This window comes from Pleurodeles waltl, chromosome 6 (genome assembly GCF_031143425.1).
Source record: "Pleurodeles waltl isolate 20211129_DDA chromosome 6, aPleWal1.hap1.20221129, whole genome shotgun sequence".
Taxonomy (NCBI): domain Eukaryota; kingdom Metazoa; phylum Chordata; class Amphibia; order Caudata; family Salamandridae; genus Pleurodeles; species Pleurodeles waltl.
This window is the reverse complement of record NC_090445.1, coordinates 54498705-54524210: the sequence shown is the minus strand read 5'-3', so window position 1 is coordinate 54524210 and position 25506 is coordinate 54498705. Positions and strand designations below refer to the sequence as shown.

At 45.9% G+C, this 25506-nt stretch overlaps 1 protein-coding gene across 1 annotated transcript in view; it reads left to right on the top strand.

The window, feature by feature from the left end:
- Positions 1-25506, top strand: part of LOC138299184 (E3 ubiquitin-protein ligase TRIM39-like) — a 113617-nt gene that overhangs the window by 42632 nt on the left and 45479 nt on the right. Inside the window, exons 4-5 of the mRNA XM_069237279.1 lie at positions 9986-10008; positions 16152-16261. Coding sequence (XP_069093380.1) covers positions 9986-10008; positions 16152-16261 — 133 coding nt within the window. The remainder of the gene's footprint in view (positions 1-9985; positions 10009-16151; positions 16262-25506) is intronic.

Genomic DNA, 25506 nt, shown 5'->3' with positions numbered 1-25506 from the left:
TCATTGGCTGTTTTTTGTTGGCCTTATGAGATCAGTAGTTTTGTTCTTGACTGCAGCTGCTATTAAAATAAAGAAAACACTAAAAGCATAATAGGAGCCTCTGGTCTTGCCATAAAATTAAATATCTGTTTATATCATTTACATATTATTTATGAACAACATTTACAAAACTTTTGCTGTTTTTTATAGTTCACTTCTTACTTTTACAGAAGTAATAAACGTGATTGGGAGAGTGCACAGATTATCTGTTTCAGCTGAAGGAGAACCATTATCTATATAAACGGATCCATTGATTTATTTCACTTTTAATAACGTAAGTTGCTGTTATTTCCATTCCCTATTACTGTTTGAGTTCCCTTTGTCGTTTAAAAAAAAGCTGCATACTCCCATTAAAAGCTGAGCCCAAAGCACCATCACAATGGGAGTCAGCTTGCATTCGACAGGCTATTTTCAGTCAGCAAAAATTGTGATTGACTTACATTTAATATGAAAAGTAGAAGGGCTTTTTCATGTTGTGTTGCCTGTAGGAGGCTGGCCTGGCTTGTAGTGGGTACCAATGGTACTTACACCTTGTGCCAGGTCCCGTTATCCCTTATTAGTAGATTAGTAGTGTTCTAGCAGCTTGGGCTGATAGAGGTAGCTATAGCAGAGCAGCCAAGGCTGAACTAGGAGACATGCAAAGCTCATGCAATACCACTTGTATCATATAGGTACTATATCATAAGAAAGACAATACTCAGTGTTACTAAAAATAAAGGTACTTTATTTTAGTGACAATGTGCCAAAAATATCTCAGAGGATATACTCCCTTAGGAGGTAAGTAAAATACACAAAATGTACACAACAAACCAAATCAGGTAAGTAAAACAGTCAGAAAGTAGTGCAAACACTGTAGGATACAATAGGATGCAATAGGCCTAGGGGCAACACAAACCATATACTAAGAAAGTGGAATGCCAACCACAAATGGACACCTAGGCTAGTGTAGTGTGTAGAGGGTCGCTGAGAGTGTAAGAAAACACTAAGGGTGTCAAAGATACCCCGCCCCAATACCCTGGAAAGTAGGAAAAAAGTACTACTATTTCCCCAGAAACACACTAAAGTTGTGATAAAGGATTTTGCAAAGACCACAGCAGACTGCAAAGCACTGAAGACGGATTTGTGGACCTGAGGACCTGCAAAGGAAGGGGACCAAGTCCATGGTCGCGAAAGTGTCCAGGGGGGCAGGAGACCACCAAACCCCGGGTGAAGGTGCAAAATTGCTGCCTCCGGTTGGAAGAAGCTGAAGATTCTGCAACAACGAAAGAAGGTAAGAAGTTCTTCTTCGTGCAGAAGATGTCCCACGGTGTGCTGGAGGATGCAGAAGTGTTTCTTTGGCAAAATACTGCAAACAAGCCTTGCTAGCTGCAAGAGTCCCGGTTGTAGAAAAAAGGTGCTGCGCGGGCCCAGGAAGGACCAGGATGTCGCCACTTGGGAGAGGAGACAAAGAGGGCCCTCTGCAACGTAGAGAGCCAACACACAAGCAGGAAGCACCCGCAACTGATCCTGCAACTGATCTTCCAACCCAGGGACTGTATCCTGAGATTGAACAGGTGCCTGGCAAACCAGGACTTTCAGGAGAGTACCACTACACCCCCCCCCCCAAACCCTCTCCCACCCCCAGGAAAGCACATTGTGCATGTGTTGTGCAAGAGACTGTCTCGTGCAGGTTGCCAGGCTCCTGTTTACGTGGCAGGGCATGGATCCCCTCCAGGCCAGAATTGGCCTCACGAGGGTCAGTCTGGAGTGTTTTGATCCCAGAACTGGCAACACCTGACCCACTGATTCACCCACTGGGGACTGTCTTCCCCTCTTATGCCCCATCTGGACTTCTGCACCCTCCTTTGAGGAGTGGTACTGCCAGAAACCAGAACTGGTTGGGCGCTTGTGTCAGCTGCCCACATCGACCCCCCAAGTTCTGATACTGTTGGGTCCCCCTCAGTGGATGGTCTGCTGGTACAGACTAGACTCCTCTTGTGTTGTTCCCTCTAGGAACTATCCAGGCTATGAGACTGGGTATAGGACACCCTGGGCCTCTGCCCGCCCCCATCACTCCTCCTACTCTGAGAAGGGACATAGAACCCTTAACCTTCCCCCATCCCTTCCCCCCACACACACACTGCACTTGGAACTGTCTGGGCTATTGTGAACCCCCCCCCATCCTCAGTTGGGTGGAACCTGAGCCATTCCCTTTAGGATCACTCCCAAATGCCTTCCTAGACCCTCTAGTACACCCAGAAGTCTGCCATATTTGCAAGTTCTCTGGTGTGAAAGAGCTCACAGTCCAATAGTTGGTGGCGTAGCCCTAGAAAACAACAACGGAACATGTGCTCTCTGGCAATCATATTGTACAGCCCTTCAAAAGTGTTAACTGTGCTTCCCTTCACCCATCTCTGCAAAAATCCTGCACAAAATCCTCCAAAGCTGGTGAGACAGTTTCTGGCTGCCCCTGAACCTCAACCAATACTCTTCTGGGGTGAATCCATACCTCTTTCAGTCAATCAATCAGATATTTATAGAGCGCAGCAAATCTCCCTTGTGGGCCTCGAAGCGCTGGGTCTGTTTTCTGCTGCTTCGAGGTTTGATCATTTAGATATCCAGGTCTTTAATTCTCTCCTGAATTGCTGGAGTAACAGTGTGGTCCTGAGTGCAGTGGCAGGTTGTTCCAAACCTTGGCTGCCAGGTGCAAGAAGAGGCGTCCTCCACTGTTGGCTCGACAGATCAGGGGGGTGTCTGCGAGGGAGAATGAAGCTGATTGAAGGTGTCTGGTCCGTTGGTGGAGGGTCAGGCGTTTGTTGATGTATGCTGGTCCTTCTTTGTGTAGAATGTTGTAGGTGTGGGTGAGCATCTTGAACTGCCATCTCTTCTGAATCGGGAGCCAGTGTAGTTTCTTGAAATGCTGCGTGATGTGGGTCCTTCTGGGGAGGTTGAGTATTTGCTGCTGAGTTCTGTATTGTCTGAAGTCTCTTCAGGAGGCGTGCAATGATTCCTACATAGATATATAAAACCAATAGCGGGTCTGCCTAATAATCCTCCAAGCCTAGGGTCATCAAATAGAACAATAACTGCTGGGTGGGCTGTCAGGGACAGATATATAGACTCAATCCCTCAACAATAATACCTGAGTTATCATTAGATGCAAGATTTTTTTTTTATTATTGTCTTATGTAATTTATGATAAATTATATTCCAATTCTATCTTACAGATAATGAGAACAAGTTGGTACATTATCACAGTTTGTGATTCATTGTATGTTGATTACATTACATGGAACATATATATACATACATACTCATAACTACTTAATAACTAAAACAAAGTCACCCTTTCGACTAATTTAAAACAACAACAAAATAATAATAGGGTGTACACTCCTCAAAGTATTTTTCTTTTGTTTTGGATACTCTAGTCCCTCTTTTATTATCTACATCCACCCCAGGGTCCTCCAGAAACAATACCAGATGTTAAATCGGCAATCCTTAATCTGGTCATAATATTTCAATCTGGTATCTCCTTTGTTTGTCTTCATTTCTCTTTTATCTTTTTTTGGGCTCCTTGGTAATCAACTGTCAGTGTGTTTCGGCCTTACATTTATGGCCTTCTCAGGACAAAGACGAGGATAATGTACCTCCCTTTATACTACAATGATAAATGCACAATGATTACTACAAGTTCTAATTCATATAGTGATTGTTTGTGCTAATAAGTCGGTTGGCACCACTCGATATAGTGTGCAGTTGGTCTTTAATGTGCTCCATGCTGAAGGCGGGTTAGAGGAACCTTCAAGAAATCCCAACAAAAAGAACACCTCTTGCGCTGCAATTCTTGTGGAACCTGACAAGCATGCATGGTAGAGCCACCTTTGTGTAGTCATGCTATAAAGAGGAAGTGTCAACAAGACATCATAAAGGCCACTCAAGGCCAGCGTGTCTTACCTCCTGCATGGCACGGGCTTACGCAGAGAAGTAGGCCACGGCAAGATCAGAACTATTTGTGCTGGGCCCAAGTCTGGCTTGTTCTATAAGACAAGACACCCATGTAAATCCTTCTAACTTATAATCAAAGAACATTTTCTCCCTCTACAGCCATTCCACTTACTCACTTAGTGTGTGCCTCTGGGGGAGGGAAACATCTTCATCTTGCGGCAGCCTCCCTCTGCCTTGTAAATACTAGCTTGGCTCATAAGCAGGGAAACAAATGTGTGGGCCCTGATGTACCAAATCACCGTATACTTGGCATGTATCTCTGATGGTCTTCTATATTGTGTCAGACGGAGGCCATCCCGCAAGGAGAAAGCATCATGGGAACTCGAGGCGGGTGCGGTATCCATCTTTTTTAAAAGTATCCTGTACTGAAATTGCAGCGGCCATCTTATAATGTTCAAAGTTGACAGAATCAGGAATGCATTCTTATTGTAATATTGTGGATATGCCTATATTGGGAATGTACTATTATGCCATTTTCACTCTGATGGGTAATAGACTTAGTGAAGATCTTTATCGTTCCTTGTGTTTAAAGATGATAGCTTAGTGCACAAGTCAATCAACATGGTACTTGTGCAACCCTGAGAGCTTCACTCGCCAATTTGTGACTAAGAGTCCTCATTTATTACAGCCCATTATTCGGCATTGAGTACATAAAACCCATGTGCATTGCTCATAAAATTACTAATTCCATCCTAAGCGACATTATATGTTGAACAAACCAATTGATTACTGTGTAGAGCGTGTTTCAGTAGTCCAGTCTGCTGGTGATCAGGGCCTGCGTGACGGTCCTTCTGGTGTTTGCCGGGAGCCACCTGAAGATCTTGCGTAGCATTTGACAGGAGTGGAAGCAGGCGGATGAGTCTGCGTTGGCTTGCTTCTACATGGGTAGCTTGCTATCCAGGATGAATCTGAGGTTGCAGGCGTGGTCTGTTGGGGCGGGGGTTGTGCGAGCTGTGTGGGCCACCATGTGTCGGTCCATGGTAAGGTGTTTTCCCAGAGCTGAGGACTTTAGTTTTTTCAATGTTGAGTTTGAGACAATTGTCCTTCATCCAGTCCGTGACGTCCATCATGCATCTATGGAAATTAGCTTTAGTGGTGGAGGTATGGTCCGACAGTGAGAGGCTGAGCTGTGTGTCTTCGGCATAGGTAAAAATACCTCTTGACCAGGGCTTCCTTCATGGGGGTGTACCTCTGCCTGTCACTCCTTTTGCTTCCCTTCTCGGGACAGTAGGGCATCCCTCCCATCACCAAAATATGATTCCACATGACAGTTCCCCAATCCTCCTCAGGGATCTTGTGCACCTCTAGAGCTGCCTCATGCTCCTGAAACGACTGATGTATGTCATCCACCTCCTTGAAGCTAGGCACAACGTCTCTGCGTATGTGAATTGTATCTTTACGCTGGACGCAATACCTTTGCTGCTGCCACTGGGCTCTACTTGCTGTGCTTATAAGTCCAGAACTTTCAAAGCTGCACTCATGATCCAATTTCCGTTCCTCAAGAGCAAGTTTTTCCCTGGGGAAGGCCCTCCCTACCTCTGCAATCCTCTCCTCAGCTAGAGCTCTATCATCCTCAGCTCTCCTCCCCTCTCCAGCCAGCTGGGTCAGATGTAGTCTCAGGTCCCTCTCAGACTGTCTGTCCTTGTGTGGGTTCTGTAGCCCGCCTACCCTCCATCGGTAGGCATGGATTTTGGATTTGCACCGGTCCCTCTCGACCCCAAGTAATGTTTTGACCTCTAGTGACTTCTAAGTACTATTTTACGTTTAGGGTCAGATGTATGACATTTTTTTGCACTCGCAAACGGTCCGAATCGCAAAATTCGGCCGTTTGCGAGTGCAAAAAAGTGGTCTGCGATGCATGAAAGGCATTTGCAGACCAAAAGTAAGAAATCGCAAAAATTGCGATTTTTCGCATTGCGATCTGGTTTTGTGAGTCGCAATTTGCGATTCGCAAAATCCACATCGCAAGGAGATGCAGCAAAAAATCGCAAATTGCGATTTTTCGCAGAATGGCATTTTGCACATGCAAAATACCATGAAAAGAAACCAGGTGGTAACCTGGTGCAAAATTTAAAAATGTATTTAAAATGCATTTTTAAATTGAACATGTAAAGCACACATGCCCTTTTGGCATGTGTGCACCTTACATGTCCCCCAAATTTTTTTTGGGGTGCAGCAGAGGGGGCCTTAGGCCCCTAGCACCCTGGGCTTTTGCATTTCCAAAATTGCGATTTCTGGTTCAGAAATCGCAATTTTGGAAATACAAAAAATTCACAGATATGGGCCAACAGGCCTATAGCTGCGAATGGGGCCGGTATCACAATTTGCGATTCGGTAATAGCATTTGCGATTTTTAAGAAATCGCTATTACCGAATCGCAAATGTGATACATGGCACTTTGCGAGTCGGAAATAGCGATTTCTTAAAAATCGCTATTTCCGACTCGCAAAGGGCTGTGATGATACATCTGGCCCTTAATCTTTAAAAATTCATATTTCGACTTCTACTCATTAAATTGTTGACATTTTGGTGTTGTTTCACTCAAAAAAATATTCTCTATTGTTCTACACTGGTGTGGAGTCTTTTTGTGGTGTCTTTCATTGTGTTACTGTAATTAAGTGTTGCACAAAGTATTTACACATTGCCTCTTAAGTTTCGCCTGACTGCTGTATGCCAAGCTACCAGATGGTGAGCACAGGTTAATTTAGGTTGTGTATCTGACTTACCCTAGGATTGTGATACCTACTCGAACAGGGTGCATACCTCTGACAACTAGAGACCCAGGCCCTCATTTTGAGTTTGGTGGACGGCAGAGGCCAAGTACATGGGCAGTGCAGGGGCCCCCCATGGACAGCCCCATGCGCAACGCACATCACCCAACGCTCTAAAAATCTTATGGCTAAGCTTGCTCAGAGGCATATTAGTTGGCAGAGGTATACACCCTTGTCCAAGTAGGGACCACAATCCTAGTCAGGGTAAGTCACAACACAATCTAAATTATCCAGGCCAATCCACGACAATCTGCCCAACTCCAATCCAGTTCACCCCACACCAATCCAGTCGACCCCAATCCAATCTACCACACTCCAATCCACCTCACCCCAATCCACTCCAATCCAATCCACGCCACACCAATCCAATCCAATCCAACCCACTCCATTCCAATCAAACCCAGTCCAGTCCAATTTACACCATCCCATTCCAGTCCAACCCAGAACACTGCAGTCCAATCCACTCCACTCCAATCCACTGCAACCCAGTCCACCTTGCTCCAATACACCACAGTCCACCCCACCCCAATCCAAAACAATTCTGACCTGCTCTTATTGCCCAACTACAGCCCCCACCCCACCCCACCCCACCCCAATCCAATCCAACCTACTTCACCCCAATCCAATTCAACCCATCCCAATCCAATCCACCCCACTCCAGTCCAATTCACCCCATCCCATTTCAGTCCACCCACTCCAAGCCAATCCACCCCACTTTAATTCACTGTACTTCAATCCACCCGACTCTATCCCAATCCATCCCACCCAAGTTCAGTCAACCCACTCCAATCCAATTGGTCTAGCCCACCCCACCCCACTCAAATCCAGCTCACCCCACTCCAGGGCATCCACCACACTCCAATAAATTCAAACCACCCCACTCCATGCCAATCTAATCCACACCACTCCACTCCAATTCACCCCACATCAAACCAACCCACTCCAAACCACCCACCCTAACACACCTCAACACAATCCATCCCACTCCAGTCCTGTCACTCCAGTTCAGTCCACCCACCCCAATCCAATCTGATGTACCACACTCCAATCCACCTCACCCCATTTCACCCCACAACACTTCAATCCACTCCATCCAGACCATCCAATCCACCCCACTCCTCTCAATCCACCCCACTCTACCCTAATCCGGTCCTTCCCAGTCTACTCCAATCCAATCCACCACCCACCTCAATCCACTCCAGACCACTCCACCCTATTCCACCCCATGACACTACACTCTTGTCGTAGTTTGGACTCCTGCTCTGGGCAAGACTACTGGTTAAAGGATGACAGTACTTTTGTTTGTAAGCTAATATGCCTATCCTACAACAAGTCGCAACTGTTGTCCCACCCTTACCGGCTCACTAGCAGCACCTCACCAGAAACACGATAGTAAAAGGTGATTTGTGGCATCCTTTACGCATGGACTCGAGAATAAGACATCTCAGGGAGTGTCGTGGTTAAATGGAGATTACCCCTTTCTCACAGATATATCATGTCTCATACTTACACAGGCAATGACACAGATCCAGTAAAGTTTCAATAGTTTTTATTTAACACAACTGCAATTTGCGATACGTTGCATGGGCTGCAATGATTAGGGTAATGAATAATGCAAGAAACAGAATTGTGAAGACGAGAGTCATTGTTACGAAGACCCCCCACCATCTTGCAATGCATATAAAAGACATACGAGATGTAATATGCCCTAATACCCTACTGTAATAGGCCTAACCTCCTACCTAAAGGAGAGCTGGGTTTGCTAAACCTAATCTGCCAATGCCATGTCCATGAGAGGAGCCCCCAACCCTCTTTACCTTGGAATGAGGTCTCTATCTCAGACTCCGCAGGGACACGGAGACTGGGTCAGCGTCAAGATGACATGCAGCATCGATATCAGCGATGGTGGCGATGCCCTCTGGTCGGAATCCCTCTGATTATCTGTCTAAAAGTGTGATGTATTTATACAGATCTACCGAGGCCCCTGACGTAGGTGTGTTCCCAAACAATAGATAACAGACATGCTTGGGACGGCAATTAATATAAACAATCCCTCGAAAGTATAGAAAGGGAAAATCCCTAAGTGTGAACACCTACTGTTTGTTTGTCTCTTTTGCTTGATACTGACGCATTAGCGCAGTGGCATTGATAATGCAAAGCATAACAAGTGGCCTAACTATAAACAAGGCAGCCATCTTAGAAGAGTTAAATAATTAAATGGGCTAAGACAGAGCAAGCTAAGTAGGTTAAAAGTCACTAGGTGACGGGGCACGAGTCTGCAAGCCGTAGGCTAAGCTAACTCCTGTTATCTCATTAAAACAAACTAGGATTCACTACACTCTTAGACAGTCTCTGCCACTAAACCACAGAACTCTATTCCCCTCTACTCAACTCTTTGACACTTTACTCCACTCCACTGCAACAAATCTGTTCTCCAACACACTACTCCCCCAATCCACTCTATGACACTCCACACCACCAACGTTTAGCCATGATGAATAGCAGCCACACTGGTGTACAACGTGGCAAAACACATTGTCAATTCCAATAGTTCTTGTATAGCCGAGACCTATTAGCTTTGCCAATGCTTGTTAATCCTTGGGCAGCTCAGATGGACATTGTGAGGATTTTTTTCAGTGGCTCAGCAGGGGCAGTTGGGTTGAGACTCCGGGGATCTTTAAATCCGGGGTTACAGACAATGAGAAAAGGCTGTCCTCCACTCCCTTGACAATAATCAATATTCATGATTAGAACATTATTTCTTAATAAATGTATTTATTTTGGTACTGTTTGACATATGGTATTAATGAAGTTATCACTAAAGGTTTCATGAATGTATGGGTTCTCGCTCTGAAAGGCGTCATGTAACCATTAAAAGTATCTTCTTTATTCAGGCTCCATGAAGCAGATTAAGACCTTGCTCTCGGCATCTTCTTAAATTCTCTTTTGTAAATGTGGTGCCAAGATGATCTTTTATAAGTGATTAATAGAATAGCCTAACAATTCAAAGAGTGTTATGTGCTGTAATTGTTGATTCAGTCACAATCCACATCGTTGGCTGGTGGCTCGATATGGTGAAAGTATCTTCCCATTAGTCAGGAAAAAAAAACAATAGCGTTTCATTGTCTCTTCGGAAAGGAAATCGTAGAGGATGAATATTTATCTTCTTTATTTCTTGTCCTCCCTAGGATGTGCAGATCATCTTGAGAAGGTACGTTCTCTTCCTCTCTTTTAGATTTGAGATTTTCCTTTGTCCCTGCTTAATTTTAATAATCGTCTACCTAACGGTTTATGTTTTTGTAATGGATAATGTTCACCAAAACATGGATTCTTGCCACTTTTCTTTCATAATATGAAGTTGCAACTGAAGTTTACTTATAAGTTAGGTTTCCAGATCTTTAAGAAATTCACAGTATAGAAGTACTCCACATGTAAGCAGGCATGGTAATTTCATATGTTTGCGTGGTTGCACCTAAACCATTTGAAAATGAAAATGTGGGCATAACCATGGATAGACCTGTAAATGATCTACAGAGTGTTACTTGTCATATGCTTCTCCACAGGGAGCAAGCACATTGGTCTAAGTACTGGTACTTTATTTTGTGGTCACTTGTGCCGCGTAATCAAGTTACCAGATTCCCAGGTGGTTGCCTTTGATACATCCTGTACGAAATCGGGTTATTGGTTGAATGGGGTGGAAGCCCCACTGTTAAAAAATTGACGTACCTGAAGGGTCACCCCAAACTTTTTCCCTTCCTCCTCTTTTTCTGACCTCGTTTTTGTTGGCTGTAGGACTCTGAGGACTTCACCTCCGCTAACCAGTGCTAAAGTGCATGTGCTCTCTCCCTAAAACATGGTAAATTTGGTTTATACACAATTGGCACATTTAACTTACTTGTAGATCCTTTGTAAAGTGGTCTACCATATACCCAGGGCCTGTAAATTAAATGCTACTTGTGGTCTTGCAGCACTGATTGTGCCACCCACACAAGTAGCCTTTCAAACATGGCCAGCCATTGCAGGGCTTGTGTGTGTAGTTTATGGTCACTTTGACTTGGCCTTTATAACCCCATGCCAAGCCTTAAACTCCCCTTTTATTACATATGTCACCCCTAAATTAGGTCCTAGGCAGCTTATAGGGCAGGGTGCTATGTAACTAAAAGGTAGGACATGTGCTTTTAAGTTTTACATGTCCTGGAAGTGAAAAACTCCCAAAGTCGTTTTTCACTGCTGTGAGGTCTACTCCTCTCATAGGCCAGTGTTGGAAATTCCTTAACATACTTTTAAGCTGTAATTCCTGATCAGGAAGGAGTAGCTGCATCATGTTTCATATCATTGGAATGATAATGATAAATCCTCTTTACTGATAAAGTCCGATTTAATATTACTATTTTAGAAATGACACTTTTAGAAAGTGGGCATTTCTCTGCCCTTATAGCTCTGTGTGCCTGCAGCCTCTCTCCAATACACGTCTGGGGTGGGTGACAGCTGCTATTTGTGCATTCCTTCTAGACATCCACAAACACAAGAAGGTTAGGTGTGTCTGAGCACTCATCTGCATTCTGAAGGCTCTTCCTGGGCAGTAAGGGTGGAGGGGGAGCTGACACACTCGAATAGGGAGTACCTGTTCCCACACAAGTGGCTGAATACCCCCTACTGATAGTCTGGAGCCAGGGCTAGGAAGAAAGGATCTCTGTGCATTTTATAGGCCATTCTTTGAAGTCACCCCCACTTCAAAGGCACATTTGGGTATAAGAACTGGGTCTCTGACCCCACCAAATCAGTGCACTACGGGACCTGTGAAAAACTCTGTCTGGAGTAAGGACTGCTTTGCCTCAAGGAGTGCCACGCTGCTGGACTGATTTCCAAGAAGGACTGCTCTCTACTTTGAGTTACCATGCTGTCAGCCAAACTCTGCCCTGCTAAGGAAGGAGTGGGTCCCTCTCATCTGAACCCAGAGTGACTCCAAGGGCTTGTTGGCTTGCCCCTTGTTCTCCTGCTGGCTCAAGGAAATCAAAGATTATCTGCAACCTGCATCCAGCACCTGGCCTCTTTTGGCTGTGAGTCCTGCTCTGCTAAGTGGTACCATTCCAGTCCTGGGCCCTTGGAAGTGAGTATTTGTGCTGCAACTCAAGAAAACCAATGCATCAACGATGTTGCCCAGAGCAGAAACTGTCTCATTCTCATCTGTGCCACTGCCTGAGCTGCGGACATCGCATTGCCGACTGTGCGATGCATCATCCCCAGATTCCGACGCATCTCCAACCTTGCGTGGCCTGATACATCTCTCCAGCCCAGCGGTTCGAGTGCAACGCATCACCTCGGCCCCAACCAGTACCTTATCTTTGATGCATTCCTGATGCTGCACAGCTCGGAACCAACACTTCGCATAGATCTCCTCAATCAATGTGGTGCATCTCCTCAGCTCCATGCATCAAGTCCCCAACGTCAATGCTTCTACCATTCAAGGAACTCTCTCAGTGGGTCCTTTAGCCGGCCTGCACTCCATAGCAGTCGGCCTGAACTTTGGATTTATCCCCATCTAGTGCAACCTCAAGGAACCTAGCGCATTTTACTTCTAAGTGCTATTTTTTTTTCATTCATAACTCCGCTTTTACTTATTTTTTGCTGTTGTTGTTCTTTGTCTTATTTTACTCATAAAGTATAATATAACACTGTGGGGAGTTCGTTTTGTAGTGTTCTCATTGTGTTGCTGTGTGTGTGTTGCACAAATCCTCTACAGATTGCCTCTTTAGATAAGCCTGACTGCTCTGTGCCAAGCTACCAGAGAGTGAGCACAGGTTATTTCTAAATGTGATCTAGCTTACCCTGACTAGAAGTGGTGGGTTCTGCCTGTTCAGGGTTCATACTCTGACAACAGGAAACCCCAGTTCTAACACCCACTCAGGCAACAACATCAGTACTTGTCAGGGTGAACCACAAACAAAATCACTAAAGTAACCTTCACTTAACTGTCTGGTAGCTTTGTACAAATGCTGCCAGGCTTAACGTGGAAGCAATGTGTAAAGTATTTCTGCAGCACAAACAGTAGTAAATTGAAAACACATCACAATAAAAATCCTAAACCAATTTAGAAAAATAGCAAATTTCAATAAATAAAATGTCACTAATACGAATTCAGTCCAATCAGTAAAACTTGAGTTATGAATTTGTAATCTTTTTTTATGAAATCTAGTGCCTAAAGGATCAAAGCACCAATCTTGGGTACTGGTGGCATGAGACTGAGTTAGTCAAATGTTAAAGCCAATCACGATGGAGCGTAGGTCGGATAAAAGGTTGGATTAGGCCTGGTCTCGAAAAAGAAAAAAAAAATTCAAAAGTTCTACAAGAAGGTGGAGTCTTTAATAAGGCGAGGCAGCCGTCTCTATCTAAGGAGGGTTTGCCTTCGTCTGGGAGATACCTTCACCAACAGGTCCAGCTGAAAGGGATTTGCTGCTGCTGAGAAGAACATAGCGGGAGCTGCACTGAAGTTTATTCCACTGGCGATACACCTTCGTCAGATTGGCTTGCAGGTAGACCCCGGTCTCTTGTTAATTCTCTATATAGTCCCAGCTTTTAGCGTTAAGCAGGAGCAGTTTCACCAACAGCACTTCAAGGGTCCAGGACCGGAGAGGCACCACTTAGGGGGTTCGTACTCGACCAAGAAGAGACCAGCAGCAGGGTTCAAGGCATCATGAACTTGTTTAGTCTCTGTAGCTCACACAAGAGACCAGCAAGCTGGCCCTTGTAGTCACTCTAGTGGCCCTTGGAGCCACTCTGGTAGTCCTGGGTTCAAGGAGCAGGTCAGGTCTTTCTTCAGACAGTAAGGCAGTCCTTTCAGCAGCTAAGCGGTCTGACTGGCAGCTGGGCAGTCCTTCTGAATCTTCCACTGGTCCAGGAGTGTACTGAAGAGTGGTTCTGAGGGTCCAGATTTTATACCTTGTGCCAGCGTATGTGTGGGTTTTTCCCCTGTCAAGTCTCCAAACTGTCTAAAGTGACCAAAGGCGTGTCAGGTTCCTTTGATCTGCAGGAGGCAAGCCCTTTCAACTGGAAGTGGGGCAACACAAATGTTCGCCCCCAGCAATCCTGGATGGGGCAGGACGGTTTTGTAACAAACTCATCCATCCATCTAGGGCTAATAGTCAGCTGGTAGTTTGTGTTACTTTTGTTGCCTAGTGCCTCAAATCCTCAAGTGATTTGGGAGTGATCTGATCATCGAGGAAAGAAAAAGGACCAGAGGATGGTGGACAGGTGTTTTATATATGGACAACTCACAGGTAAAACAACTTGAAGAGGATCAGGATGTCATTTGACTTTATAACTAGGTTTTGACTGACCACTGCTTCTGAAAGGAGCTTAGGCATCAAGGGCAAATGCAAAAGCGGGTGATCATTTACCACATTCAGCTGTTTAAGGGAGGGTTTCTAGCAGCTGTGTTGTGCAACAGTCTTTAATTATTCGAGCATCTGCCGTTGGGTGAAAGAGATATTCACTATTGAATACAGGGGTCAAGTCACACAAAGGGCAGAGAAATGTACATGTTGTAACTAACTTTATGTGCGATATGAGCATGAGTACAATACATTTGTGACTTGATCTATATGTTGCTTCCATGTCACATTGAATATGCATGAGGACACTGATTCCGATGGTCCTTTAAATGCTTGGTTTCCCACTACACTCTTTTGTTATTTTTGATTCAATACATGTGTACTAATTTCTAAATTGATATTTGAAATGTTATCATAGATTTTATTGTAAGTCTATGGTTACTGTATTACAAAAGCTTCTTTTCCTCAGGGGCCACTGTTGATTAGAAAATAGTTTACCCCAGGTCCCTAGGTTCCTGCAGGCCCCCCTTGTGTTTGTAACCACGTTGGCTAATTATTTTAGCATGTTTTAATATTAGTTGTGTTTTTAATTAGATGCTTTAAATCATTAGTTTGGGCTTCTTTTGACGAACTGTAATCTTGGTGTCAATATATGTTTATTGTGCCTGCATGGTTTATGTTTTATAAGCTGAATAAAAGGATTATGAATATAACGATCCTAGTAAGTATAGGTAAGTAAAAGGAGTGGCAAGGGTAGTAACACAATGTTAGGCCTTAGGGATCAGCAGAGGATAGCGATAATAAGAGGTTTTAAGCCCCAGGAATGGTTGAGGATTAAAATAGTACAGAGTACAGAGCTTGGTAAACCCAACATTGCAGAGAGTTCGTCATAGCCTTATGGAGTGGTTTAAGTTTCTCAGTGCAATTTCGTCTAAGGTGCAGAAATTGGCCCACTGGAAGCCCCTCTTTTAGGGAGTGCCCCAGAAAGTGCTGGTACTTGGGTTGTTTTGTTGGTCAACCTCTGACTGTACAGAATTTACTATTTTTTAACATAAGTAGTCCTGACAGGAACGTGAGTTTGGTATTGCAGTAGCAGTCTTTATCTGAGCTGAACACTCACTACTACCTTGAACAGCAGGTCTTGAAAGTTTGACATAACCTCCTTTGGAGAACAAAACACATATCCTGTTGAAGTGCAAATGACATTCCCCATCTCAGACATTGGCCCTCATTATGATTCTGGCGGGCGGCGGAGGCCGCCCGCCAGAATTCCGCCCTCCATTATACCGCTCCGCGGTCAGAAGACCGCGGAGGGTATTATGAGTTTTTCCCTGGGCTGGCGGGCAGCCTCCAAAAGACCGCCCGCCAGCCCAGGGAAAAACTCCATTCCCACGAGGATGCCGGCTCGTAATCGAGCCGGCGGAGTGGGAAGGTGCGACGGGTGCTGTTGCACCCGTCGCGTATTTCAGTGTCTGCAAGGCAGACACTGAAATACTTTGCGGGGCTCTCTTACGGGGGCCCCGCGGCACCCCCTACCGCCATCCTGTTCATGGCGGGTTTCCCGCCATGAACAGGATGGCGGTAGGGGGTGTCAGAATCCTCATGGTGGCGGAGCGCGCTCCGCCGCCATGGAGGATTCCCCCAAGCAGTGGTAAGTCGGCGGGAGACCGCCGACTTGCCGCTTCTGACCGCGGCTGAACCGCCGCGGTCAGAATGCTCGTGGGAGCACCGCCAGCCTGTTGGCGGTGCTCCCGTGGTCGGTGGCCCTGGCGGCCACCGGCCACCAGGGTCAGAATGACCCCCATTGTCTGGAAACAACTGATTGCTCCTGTACCCAGGGAAAAATGTGTTGTGAGTGCAGTGAGATCGGTAGTAGAACCCCACACAAAATGTAGCAGTGAGATCATGCAGACTTTGCTATACCTTGGTGTACATGAAAAGATGCAGTGGGGTGAGTATTCTGTGAAGGCGAGTATTTCAAGGAGGCTCAGGATCATTCATGGCATTGCTCTCTAATCCACAGGTGTAATAATGCAAAGGCCCAGAAAACTCCAGATGATGTGGTCGTGGAGCAGACTCTGAAGAGCATTGGGCAACATGCGTCCTTGCAGGATAAACTCTTGGAGTTAAGAGGTAAACAGACATCAATGTGAGACAAAGGCCAGATACGGGAGAATTGTTCATGGTGGAGAAACATGTGCACTCCTTCAGCCTGCAAAGACTACAGACTGAAGGAAATGTGATGGCAGTTGCTGTCCTTGTTCTGTGACAGTTGGGTAGGAAGGTAGTGTATATAGATCTATGATTGTTTTAAGAAATGATACAGAGCGAGAGAACAGAAAGTTGTGAGAATGAGATTAGCAGGAATGGGGGAACAATCAGTGGTGGCAGTGAACGTATGATGGGGAAGGCAACATTGTGACACTGCACTGCTTGCAATGAGAAGGAGACCCATCAGAGGTCACACTCGAAATGAAGATCTGTCATGTGCTGCCATATGCTGAGATTTATGTAGGCTGCAGGGGCGGCAACAAATGTGTTCTCCAGACTGTATTTGGGGAATCCTCTAGATGGGGAATCCTCTAGATGAGGAAGACCATTGCTGAGACGTCTGTAATACAATTCTGCATATCTTTCTTTGTAAAAGACTTCTGTTGCTCAACTCGATGGGTCAACGACACTTGGGAATATTGACTGCATTTCCAAATTAAGGTCGGCCTCTAGAGAGATCCAGGAAGGAAATTATTCTTACGTGAATTCATAATCATTTCAATAGGCTTCCCTATCTGGGATTTACCACATAAAATCTTATTTTGATAAAGGCACTTTCAGATATGAAAACACAGTCCAGCCTACATCTTCAGGCTATATTGTGGGAATTTGTGAGTGTTGCTGGTCCAGGCATGGTTGCCATCTCTACCACCAGCTGGAAAACAGAGGTGAGATATACTTTAGCGTTGGGGGCAGGCGAACAGTGCTGGAGCAACATTTGAGAAGCGAACTCAGAGCAAAGCCTCTTCCACCACATGAACGGATACAACAGTTAAGAAGATAGTGACAGCCCACAGTGGGGTTTACTGGGGGCCAATGGAGCACCACATGCTGAACTGCCACCATGTTAGGAACCGGCTAAACCAGAAAGGGACACAAATAGTGCAATAAGGAAACCATGAAGCTTTTGCCTATTCTGAAAGAGTGACTGGTGAGTGCACATCAGCTGTGTGTATAGTATGAGAGCCTGATTAAGACTTTATACCATAATGTTTGACTGAGGAATGGCGGAGGGGAATAAGTAGTTGAGGGTATTTTTAAGAAATGAACCAGCAGTGAAAGTAGGAGAAAGGAAAACATCAGGGGGTGCAAAGTTAGACAAGGCACACATACCAACCACAATAGGACCTTGCAAGGAGACAAAACAGTGCAGAGTTCCAGACTTTGAGGAGTAGATGGATGGGCAGGAGAAAGAGATTTGTATAATGCAGGCTTCTAGGGCAACTGGGAGACATGGCCAACTGAAAGGACATGATGAGCAGGGTGGACAAGGGAACAATAGTAAAGGCACAACCACAGAAAAAACAAAGGACTTGAAGACTGGCCATTTTTTTCATCAACAGAAACCTCTGCAAATGCCTAGTGATATGGCAATGAAAGTAAGCCAACCCCTGCCAAACGATGACTTAAAGGCAATTCTCTTGTAGTTGATACAAGACCTGAAGTGGCCCTCTTAAGCCAACTTAAACATGTTGGCAGAAGACATCACCAGAGAGATCAACATGGTAAAGGCGGACATGCAAGCAATCAGCCAACAACTGGAAATCCGATAAGTTCACAAGAAGCGGCTGCCGTGAGTCTATACAAGATAGAGGCAGATCTAGAAACTCAGTTGAAGTTCCTTCTCAATATATGTAAAGACACACAAAAAAATATCCTGAAAGGTGTAATGTCAGGGCAAGAAATCTCAAAGAAGATGCATAGGAGAACAAGATATATACATGACAAAATAGTTGAAGCCATCCTGAAAGTGGACCTTGCAACCTGAATGGGAATAATAACACAGGGTTATCAGAAAATTCAAGGACTGTAACACGCGCCCTACGGACATAATAGCCAAAATGGTGTGCATCAAAGAAAAACTTATCCAAGTAGCTCGACAGCAGCCAAGGTTCAGCTGCAAAGACAGTCAAATTTTCCTCTTTCATGATCTGGCTGCAATAAAGCATGCAGATGCGAAATGAAACCAGTGACACAGGGACTGTCACATTAATAGACAAGTTGTAGGTTGCTGCACCCATTTGGGCTATATTCCTTATGACGGGACTAAGAACCTGTCATCACATCAGAGGACATGGGAAGAAAGCTGTTGCATTTAGAGGACGAAGGTGGCCACACACATGATGCGGTTACATGCACAGAGCTTGAAGGGAATGGAGGAGAGATACATAGGGAAGAAGGTAGCAGTTGCCATCACAGGAATCCATCAGTGCAGAAGGACATCAAAAGAGTGGCTGAGAAATAGAGAAGACCGCTGGTCTACAACCCCAGTGGTAACTGCGCAAGGACTTTCTATGTGTGGTACGGCAGTACTTTACAAAAATGTGATGGGCAGGGTAGGTAAAATATGGGACAACCTAAAGGGATGAATGGAGTATGGAGCCCTCATCACAATGATTTTGGGAATTAATTGGTAATAAGGAGGTAAGCATAACTATGGACTGCAGACATTATGGGAAACACAACCTTTGGTACTCCAGGTAGGATGAATATTCTCCCTCACCTTGGTAGGTATAAGACTGGACTGCAAGAAAGGGTTTAGAGGGAGCCCAGTTGGGCCACTTTCTAGTTATGTTACCCTTCAAGGATAGGGTGGGGTGTGTGGGGGAATGCAGTGTGACAAGGGCAGCCTGGTAGATAGGTGCTCCATGGGCATTTTTTTCCATGCACATTCAAAACTCATATTACTTAATGTATGAGGCCTCAATTCCCCTGAATAAAAGGGAAAGGATATGGGATTTACGTGAAGGAGCACAGCAAAGAATCAAGGCTTTTCTCAATTAATCTCTTTATTCACAGAGTTTGACAGATGTACAATCAAAATATTTTTCCGACGCTCTGATCAGAGCTTCAGTTTTTTATTGGCCCGTTATTTCTCAATCCTGCTGAAGAGACATGTCGCCTATTTTCCGAGACAATTGTCCCTGCATCAGGAACCTACAGTGGAATGAGAAATTATAAGGAGGGAATTTTCATCTCCAGCTGATGTCTTTCCTCATGTTCATAGTTGGCATCGCCAGCCTCGCCGCTAGGTGGACTATTGTGCCTTTTAGTGGAACCTAGCAGTAAGCCTTCTCCGGTTGTAAAATAAAAGATCTGGCTCACCATATCTGGATCTTCCACATAGATTCACCTCAGCGCTTTATTGAAATGTGGACCATTGCCAGGCATCTGATAACTGCCCCTTTTTCCAACAGTCCATGCACTAAGCCCTGCCTCGGCTGATCTTTTGCTGTCCTAATCTGCCTAGGGAAGAATGGTAAGAGAGTAGAAGTCCTGTACCAGACTTATTGCTATAGTGCAGATGGTTTCCCGACTCCTGAGCCTGTAGCGAAGCGCTGCCTAACTGTAATGTTTCATCCTACTATCCATAGAGGAAACCATAGCAGAGTCCGATAGTGCTGGATTATACAGAAAGGCTGAACCATAGAACTCTGCGGAGTGAGGAACTGGTAGTTTATCACAACGAACATGGATTACATGTGCAAAGGTTATATTTTAAACAAGACTCAGACAGACTATTCATATAAGAAACACTCTTGGTGCAGGAAAACTAACATCTCTTAAAACACAAGCAATAACTTGTGAACTTTTTGTCTGCAGCTCCTTCAATAACAGTGGAAGCAGCCATTTTGTTTAATGCTGATTGGCTTGGCATAACAAAACTTGACGGGGCTTCCCTGGAAAGTACCTGGGGGAGCCACCTCTCTCCTGGACCCAGTCAGGGGCCTGCAGCCTGTGCACAATGTACTGTGCTGGAAGGACCCCCTGAACCTCCGGGCCCACCCCCACACCGAAGGGGCTGCGGGGGCCTTTGATTTTCACTGTGCTGTTGGGAAGGCCGCAGGTGAAATGAGCATTGGCAAACCCAATAGCTCTCACCAATGCAAGAGCTATTGGCTGTGCCAGTATTTTTCAATAATGTTGAACACCAGAGTGGAAGCTGTTCAGGATGGCTAAAAAATTAGTGGGGTAAAGGAGTGTAGGAGGCTGGCCTGGCTTGTAGTGGGTACCAGAGGTACTTACACCGTGTGCCAGGTCCAGTAATCCCTTATTAGTGTAGAAGAGGTGTTTCTAGCAGCTTAGGCTGATAGAAGGTAGCTATGGCAAAGCAGCTTAGGCTGAACTAGGAGACATGTAAAGCTCCTACTATACCACTGGTGTCATATGCACAATATCATAAGAAAACACAATACACAGAGTTACTAAAAATAAAGGTACTTTATTTTTATGACAATATGCCAAAAGTATTTCAGTGAGTACCCTCAGTATGAGGATAAGATATGTACACAAGATATATGTACACAAACCAAAAATAGGTAAGTAATAGCAAGAAAAGTAATGCAAACCGTGTAGAATTACAATAGATTGCAATAGGAGCGCATAGGTATAGGGGCAACACAAACCATATACTCAAAAAGTGGAATGCGAACCACAAATGGACCCCAGACCTATGTGAGCTTGTAGAGGGTCGCTGGGACTGTAAGAAAACAGTGAGGGTTAGAAAAATAGCCCACCCAAAGACCCTGAAAAGTAGGTGTAAAGTGCACCTACTACCCCCGGAGAGCACAGAAGTCGTGATAGGGGGATTCTGCAGGAAGAACAAACACCAGCAATGCAACAACAGTGGATTTCCGGACCTGAGTACCTGTAAGACAAGGGGACCAAGTCCAATAGTCGCAACAGTGTTGAGAGTGGGCAGGAGCCCAGGAAATGCCAGCTGACGGTGCAAGGAAGCTGCCACCTGTTGGAAGAAGCTTGGAGTTCTGCAAGAAAGAAGAGGACTAGGGACTTCTCCTTTGGAAGACTGATGTCCCACGTTGCGATGAAGTTTGCAGAGGTGTTCCCTCGCAGAAAGACTGCAAACAAGCCTTGCTAGCTGCAAGGGTCGCGGTAGAGGTTTTTGGGTGCTGCTGTGGCCCAGGAGGGACCAGGATGTAGCCAATTGGAGGAGGAAACAGAGGGGGCGCCCAGCAACTCAGGGAGCCCTCACAGAAGCAGGCAGCACCCGCAAAAGTACCCTAGCAGGCACTTGGAAGAAAAGTGAACCGGAGTCCATGCAAAGTCACAAAAGGGAGTCCCATGACACTGGAGGACAACTCAGAAGGTTGTGCACTGCAGGAAGGAGTGCCGGGAACCCAGGCTTGGCTGTGCGCGAAGGAAATCCTGGAAGAGTGCCCAGGAGCCGGAGCAGCTGCAAATCACGCAGTACCCAGCAATGCAGTCTAGCATGGGGCGGCAAGGACTTACCTCCACCAAACTTGGACTGAAGAGTCACTGGACTGTGGGAGTCACTTAGACAGAGTTGCTGAGTTCTAGGGACCACGCTCGTCAGGATGAGAGGGGACCCAGAGGACCAGTGTTGCAGTCTTTTGGTGCCTGCGTTAGCAGGGGGAAGATTCCCTCGACCCACGGGAGATTTTTTCTGAGCTTCTGGTGCATGGTGAAGGCAGGCTGCCCCCAGAGCATGCACCACCAGGAAACAGTCGAGAAAGCCGGCAGGATTAGGCGCTACAATGTTGCTGGTAGTCGTCTCGCTACTTTGTTGTGGTTTTGCAGGCGTCCTGAGCAGTCAGCGGTCGATCCTTTGGTAGAAGGTGAAGAGGGATATGCAGAGGAACTCTGGTGAGCTCTTGCATTCGTTATCTGAAGAATTCCCCAAAGCAGAGACCCTAAATAGCCAGAAAAGGAGGTTTGGCTACCAGGTTAGGAGGATTGGCTACCAAGAGAGGTAAGAGCCTATCAGAAGGAGCCTCTGACGTCACCTGCTGGCACTGGCCACTCAGAGCAGTCCAGTGTCACCCCAACACCTCTGTTTCCAAGATGGCAGAGGTCTGGGACACACTGGAGGAGCTCTGGGCACCTCCCCTGGGAGGTACTGGTCAGGGGAGTGGTCACTCCCCTTTCCTTTGTCCAGTTGCACGCCAGAGCAGGGCTGGGGGATCCCTGAACCGGTGTAGACTGGCTTATGCAGAGATGGGCACCATCTGTGCCCATCAAAGCATTTCCAGAGGCTGGGGGAGGCTACTCCTCCCCAGCCCTTCACACCTATTTCCAAAGGGAGTGGGTGTAACACCCTCTCTCAGAGGAAATCCTTTGTTCTGCCTTCCGGGGCCAGGGCTGCCTGGACCCCAGGAGGGCAGAAACCGGTCTGAGGGCTTGGCAGCAGCTACAGTGGAAACCCCGGAAAGGCAGTTTGGCAGTACCCGGGTTCTGTGCTAGAGACCAGGGGATCATGGAATTGTCCCCCCAATACCAGAATGGTATTGGGTGACAATTCCATGATCTTAGACAAGTTACATGGCCATGTTCGGAGTTACCATTGTGACGCTACACATAGATAGTGACCTATGTGTAGTGCACGCGTGTAATGGTGTCCCCGCACTCACAAAGTCCGGGGAATTGGCCCTGAACGATGTGGGTGCACCTTGGCTTGTGCCAGGGGGCCTACACACTAAGTAACTTTGCACCCAACCTTCACCAGGTGAAGGTTAGACATATAGGTCACTTATAAGTTACTTAAGTGCAGTGGTAAATGGCTGTGAAATAACGTGGACGTTATTTCACTTAGGCTGCACTGGCAGGCCTGTGTAAGAATTTTCAGAGCTCTCTATGGGTGGCAAAAGAAATGCTGCAGCCCATAGGGATCTCCCGGAACCCCAATACCGTGGGTACCTCAGTACCATATACTAGGGAATTATATGGGTGTACCAGTATGCCAATGTGAATTGGTAAATTTAGTCACTAGCCTGTTAGTGACAAATTGGAAAGCAGAGAGAGCATAACCACTGAGGTTCTGGTTAGCAGAGCCTCAGTGAGACAGTTAGGCATCACACAGGGAACACATACAGGTGACATACTTATGAGCACTGGGGCCCTGCCTGGTAGGGTCCCAGTGACACATAGACTAAAACAACATATATACAGTGAAATATGGGGGTAACATGCCAGGCAAGATGGTACTTTCCTACATAGAGAGTGGAGTGTTATAAAGTGGAGTGTTAGGGAGTGGCATACAGTAGAGTTGAGTGCCATGGAGAGGAGAGAAGGAGTGTCATGCAGTAGCATACAGTGTTGTGGAGTGTCGTGGAGGAAGTAGAATGTTAGAGTTGAAGGGTATAGAGTTTAGTAGCATAGAGTGGAGTACAGTGTCAGTTTTGATGTGAGTGTCAGAGTGGATTGGCATAAAGTGTTGTGGAATGGTGTAGAGGGTGTTGCTTGGAGTAGAGTGTTGTAGGTTGGATTTTCATAGAGTGGGTGGCACAGAGTGGAGTAGTGTGTCATAGAATAGAGTGAGTAATGTGCCATCGAGTGGCGGGAGTTGAGGGAGATGTGTAGAGCGTTGTAGAGTGGAGCAGTGCTGAAGAATGGAAGAGGAGTAGAGTGCTGTAGAGTGGAGTGGCATAAAGTGGAGTAGAGTGTCTGGAGCAGAGTTTAATGTTATGGAGAATCATATAGTGGAGTGTTGTAGAGTGGCTTAGAGCGAAGAGGTGTAAAGAAGAGTGTTGCAGGGTAGATTGGCGTAGAGTGCAATTGCATGGAGTGAAGTGGCATAGAGTGGATTGGTGCAGGGTAGAGTGGAGTAGTGCAGGCTAGAGTGCAGAGGTGTATAGTAGAATGGCACACAGAGTGCAGTGCATAGAGTGCAGTAAAGTGCCATGGAGTTGAGTGGTGCAGAGTGGAGCGTAGTAGCATCGAGTGCAGTCATGCAGTGCAGTGGTCATGGTTTCTGATATGAATGTGGTCCTTAAACAAACAGATCTTCACAAATGCCTGAGTCCGAATAGGGCACCATCATAGTATTACACAATGTTCTTTTAACAGCTAGGCACTGAAATGGTTACCCTCTTTAACTGTTTTACTGAATAGCAGAAGGCACAACATTAGTACAAGAGGACATAACACTAATCCCAAAACCAATCAAAAGCCTCAGAGTGTGCATCTATTTGCCCCATAGCTCTACTTAAAGCTTGAGTTATCTACCAGAGTTCTAGCGGTTAAATGGGCTGATTCTTTACAGGTAGAGGTGAATCAAGTGTGCTCATTGTCACTCTTGCTATTTGTGCTATTCCAATACAAACAAACCCTGGGATAGTGGGAATATCTTTTTGGGTAGAGCAATAGAAAGTCTACCTCATCTCAGATGATATCCTATTAACAGTGACTGCACTCAAATTGTCAGTCACAGTGTCATAGTGCAGGGTCATAGCGTGTAGTGTCATAGAGTGGTGCAGAGAGCAGTGACATATAGAACAGTGGTGCATACTAGAATAGAGTGGCATAGAGTGCAGTGATGTATAGTGCAGTGAAGTAGAGTGCAAGGGTGTATAGTGACGTAGCATGCAGTGGCATTGAGTAGAATGTTGTAGAGTATAGTGGCATAAAGTGCAGAGGTACAAAGTAGTTGACATAGGTGCAGTGGCATTGAGTGCACTTATTTCGAGTAAAGTGGTCTAGGGTGCATTGGCATAGAGTGCAATGGCATAGAGTGCACTGGCGTAGAGAAGAGTGTTTCAGAGTAGAGTGAAGTGGTGCAGGGTACAGTACAGTGGTGCAGCATAGAGCGCAGTGGCGTAGAGTGGTGCACCATTGATTGAAGTGGCATAGAGCGGAGTGGTGCAGGATAGAGTGGAGTGGTATAGAGTAGTGGCATAGAATACATTGGCGTAGAGTGCAGTGTTGTGGAGTGGCCTTCGCTGGTTTGGTATAAACTGAGTCGAAGAGTGCAGTGGCGCATGTTAGAGAGGGGGATAGAGCTCTGGCATAAAGTAGAGTGGTGCAGAGTAGAGAGATGTGAAGTGGCATAGAGTGCAGTTGTGCATAGTAGATTAGATTGGCGTAGTGTGCATTGGGGTATAGTGCACTAGAGTGGTGCAGAGTAGAGTGTCATAGTGTAAAGTGGTGCAGATTAGACTGGCATAGAGTAGAGTGGCATAGAGGTCAGTGGCAGAGAGTGCAGTGCTGCAGAGTAGAGTTTCATAGAGTGCAGTGCTATAGGGCAGACTGTTTCAGAATAAAGTGCAGTGGTGCTGAGTAGATCAGAGGGGCATAAATGGGATTGCCATAGAGTACGTCGACGTACAGTGGAGTGGTGCAGAGTAGAGTGT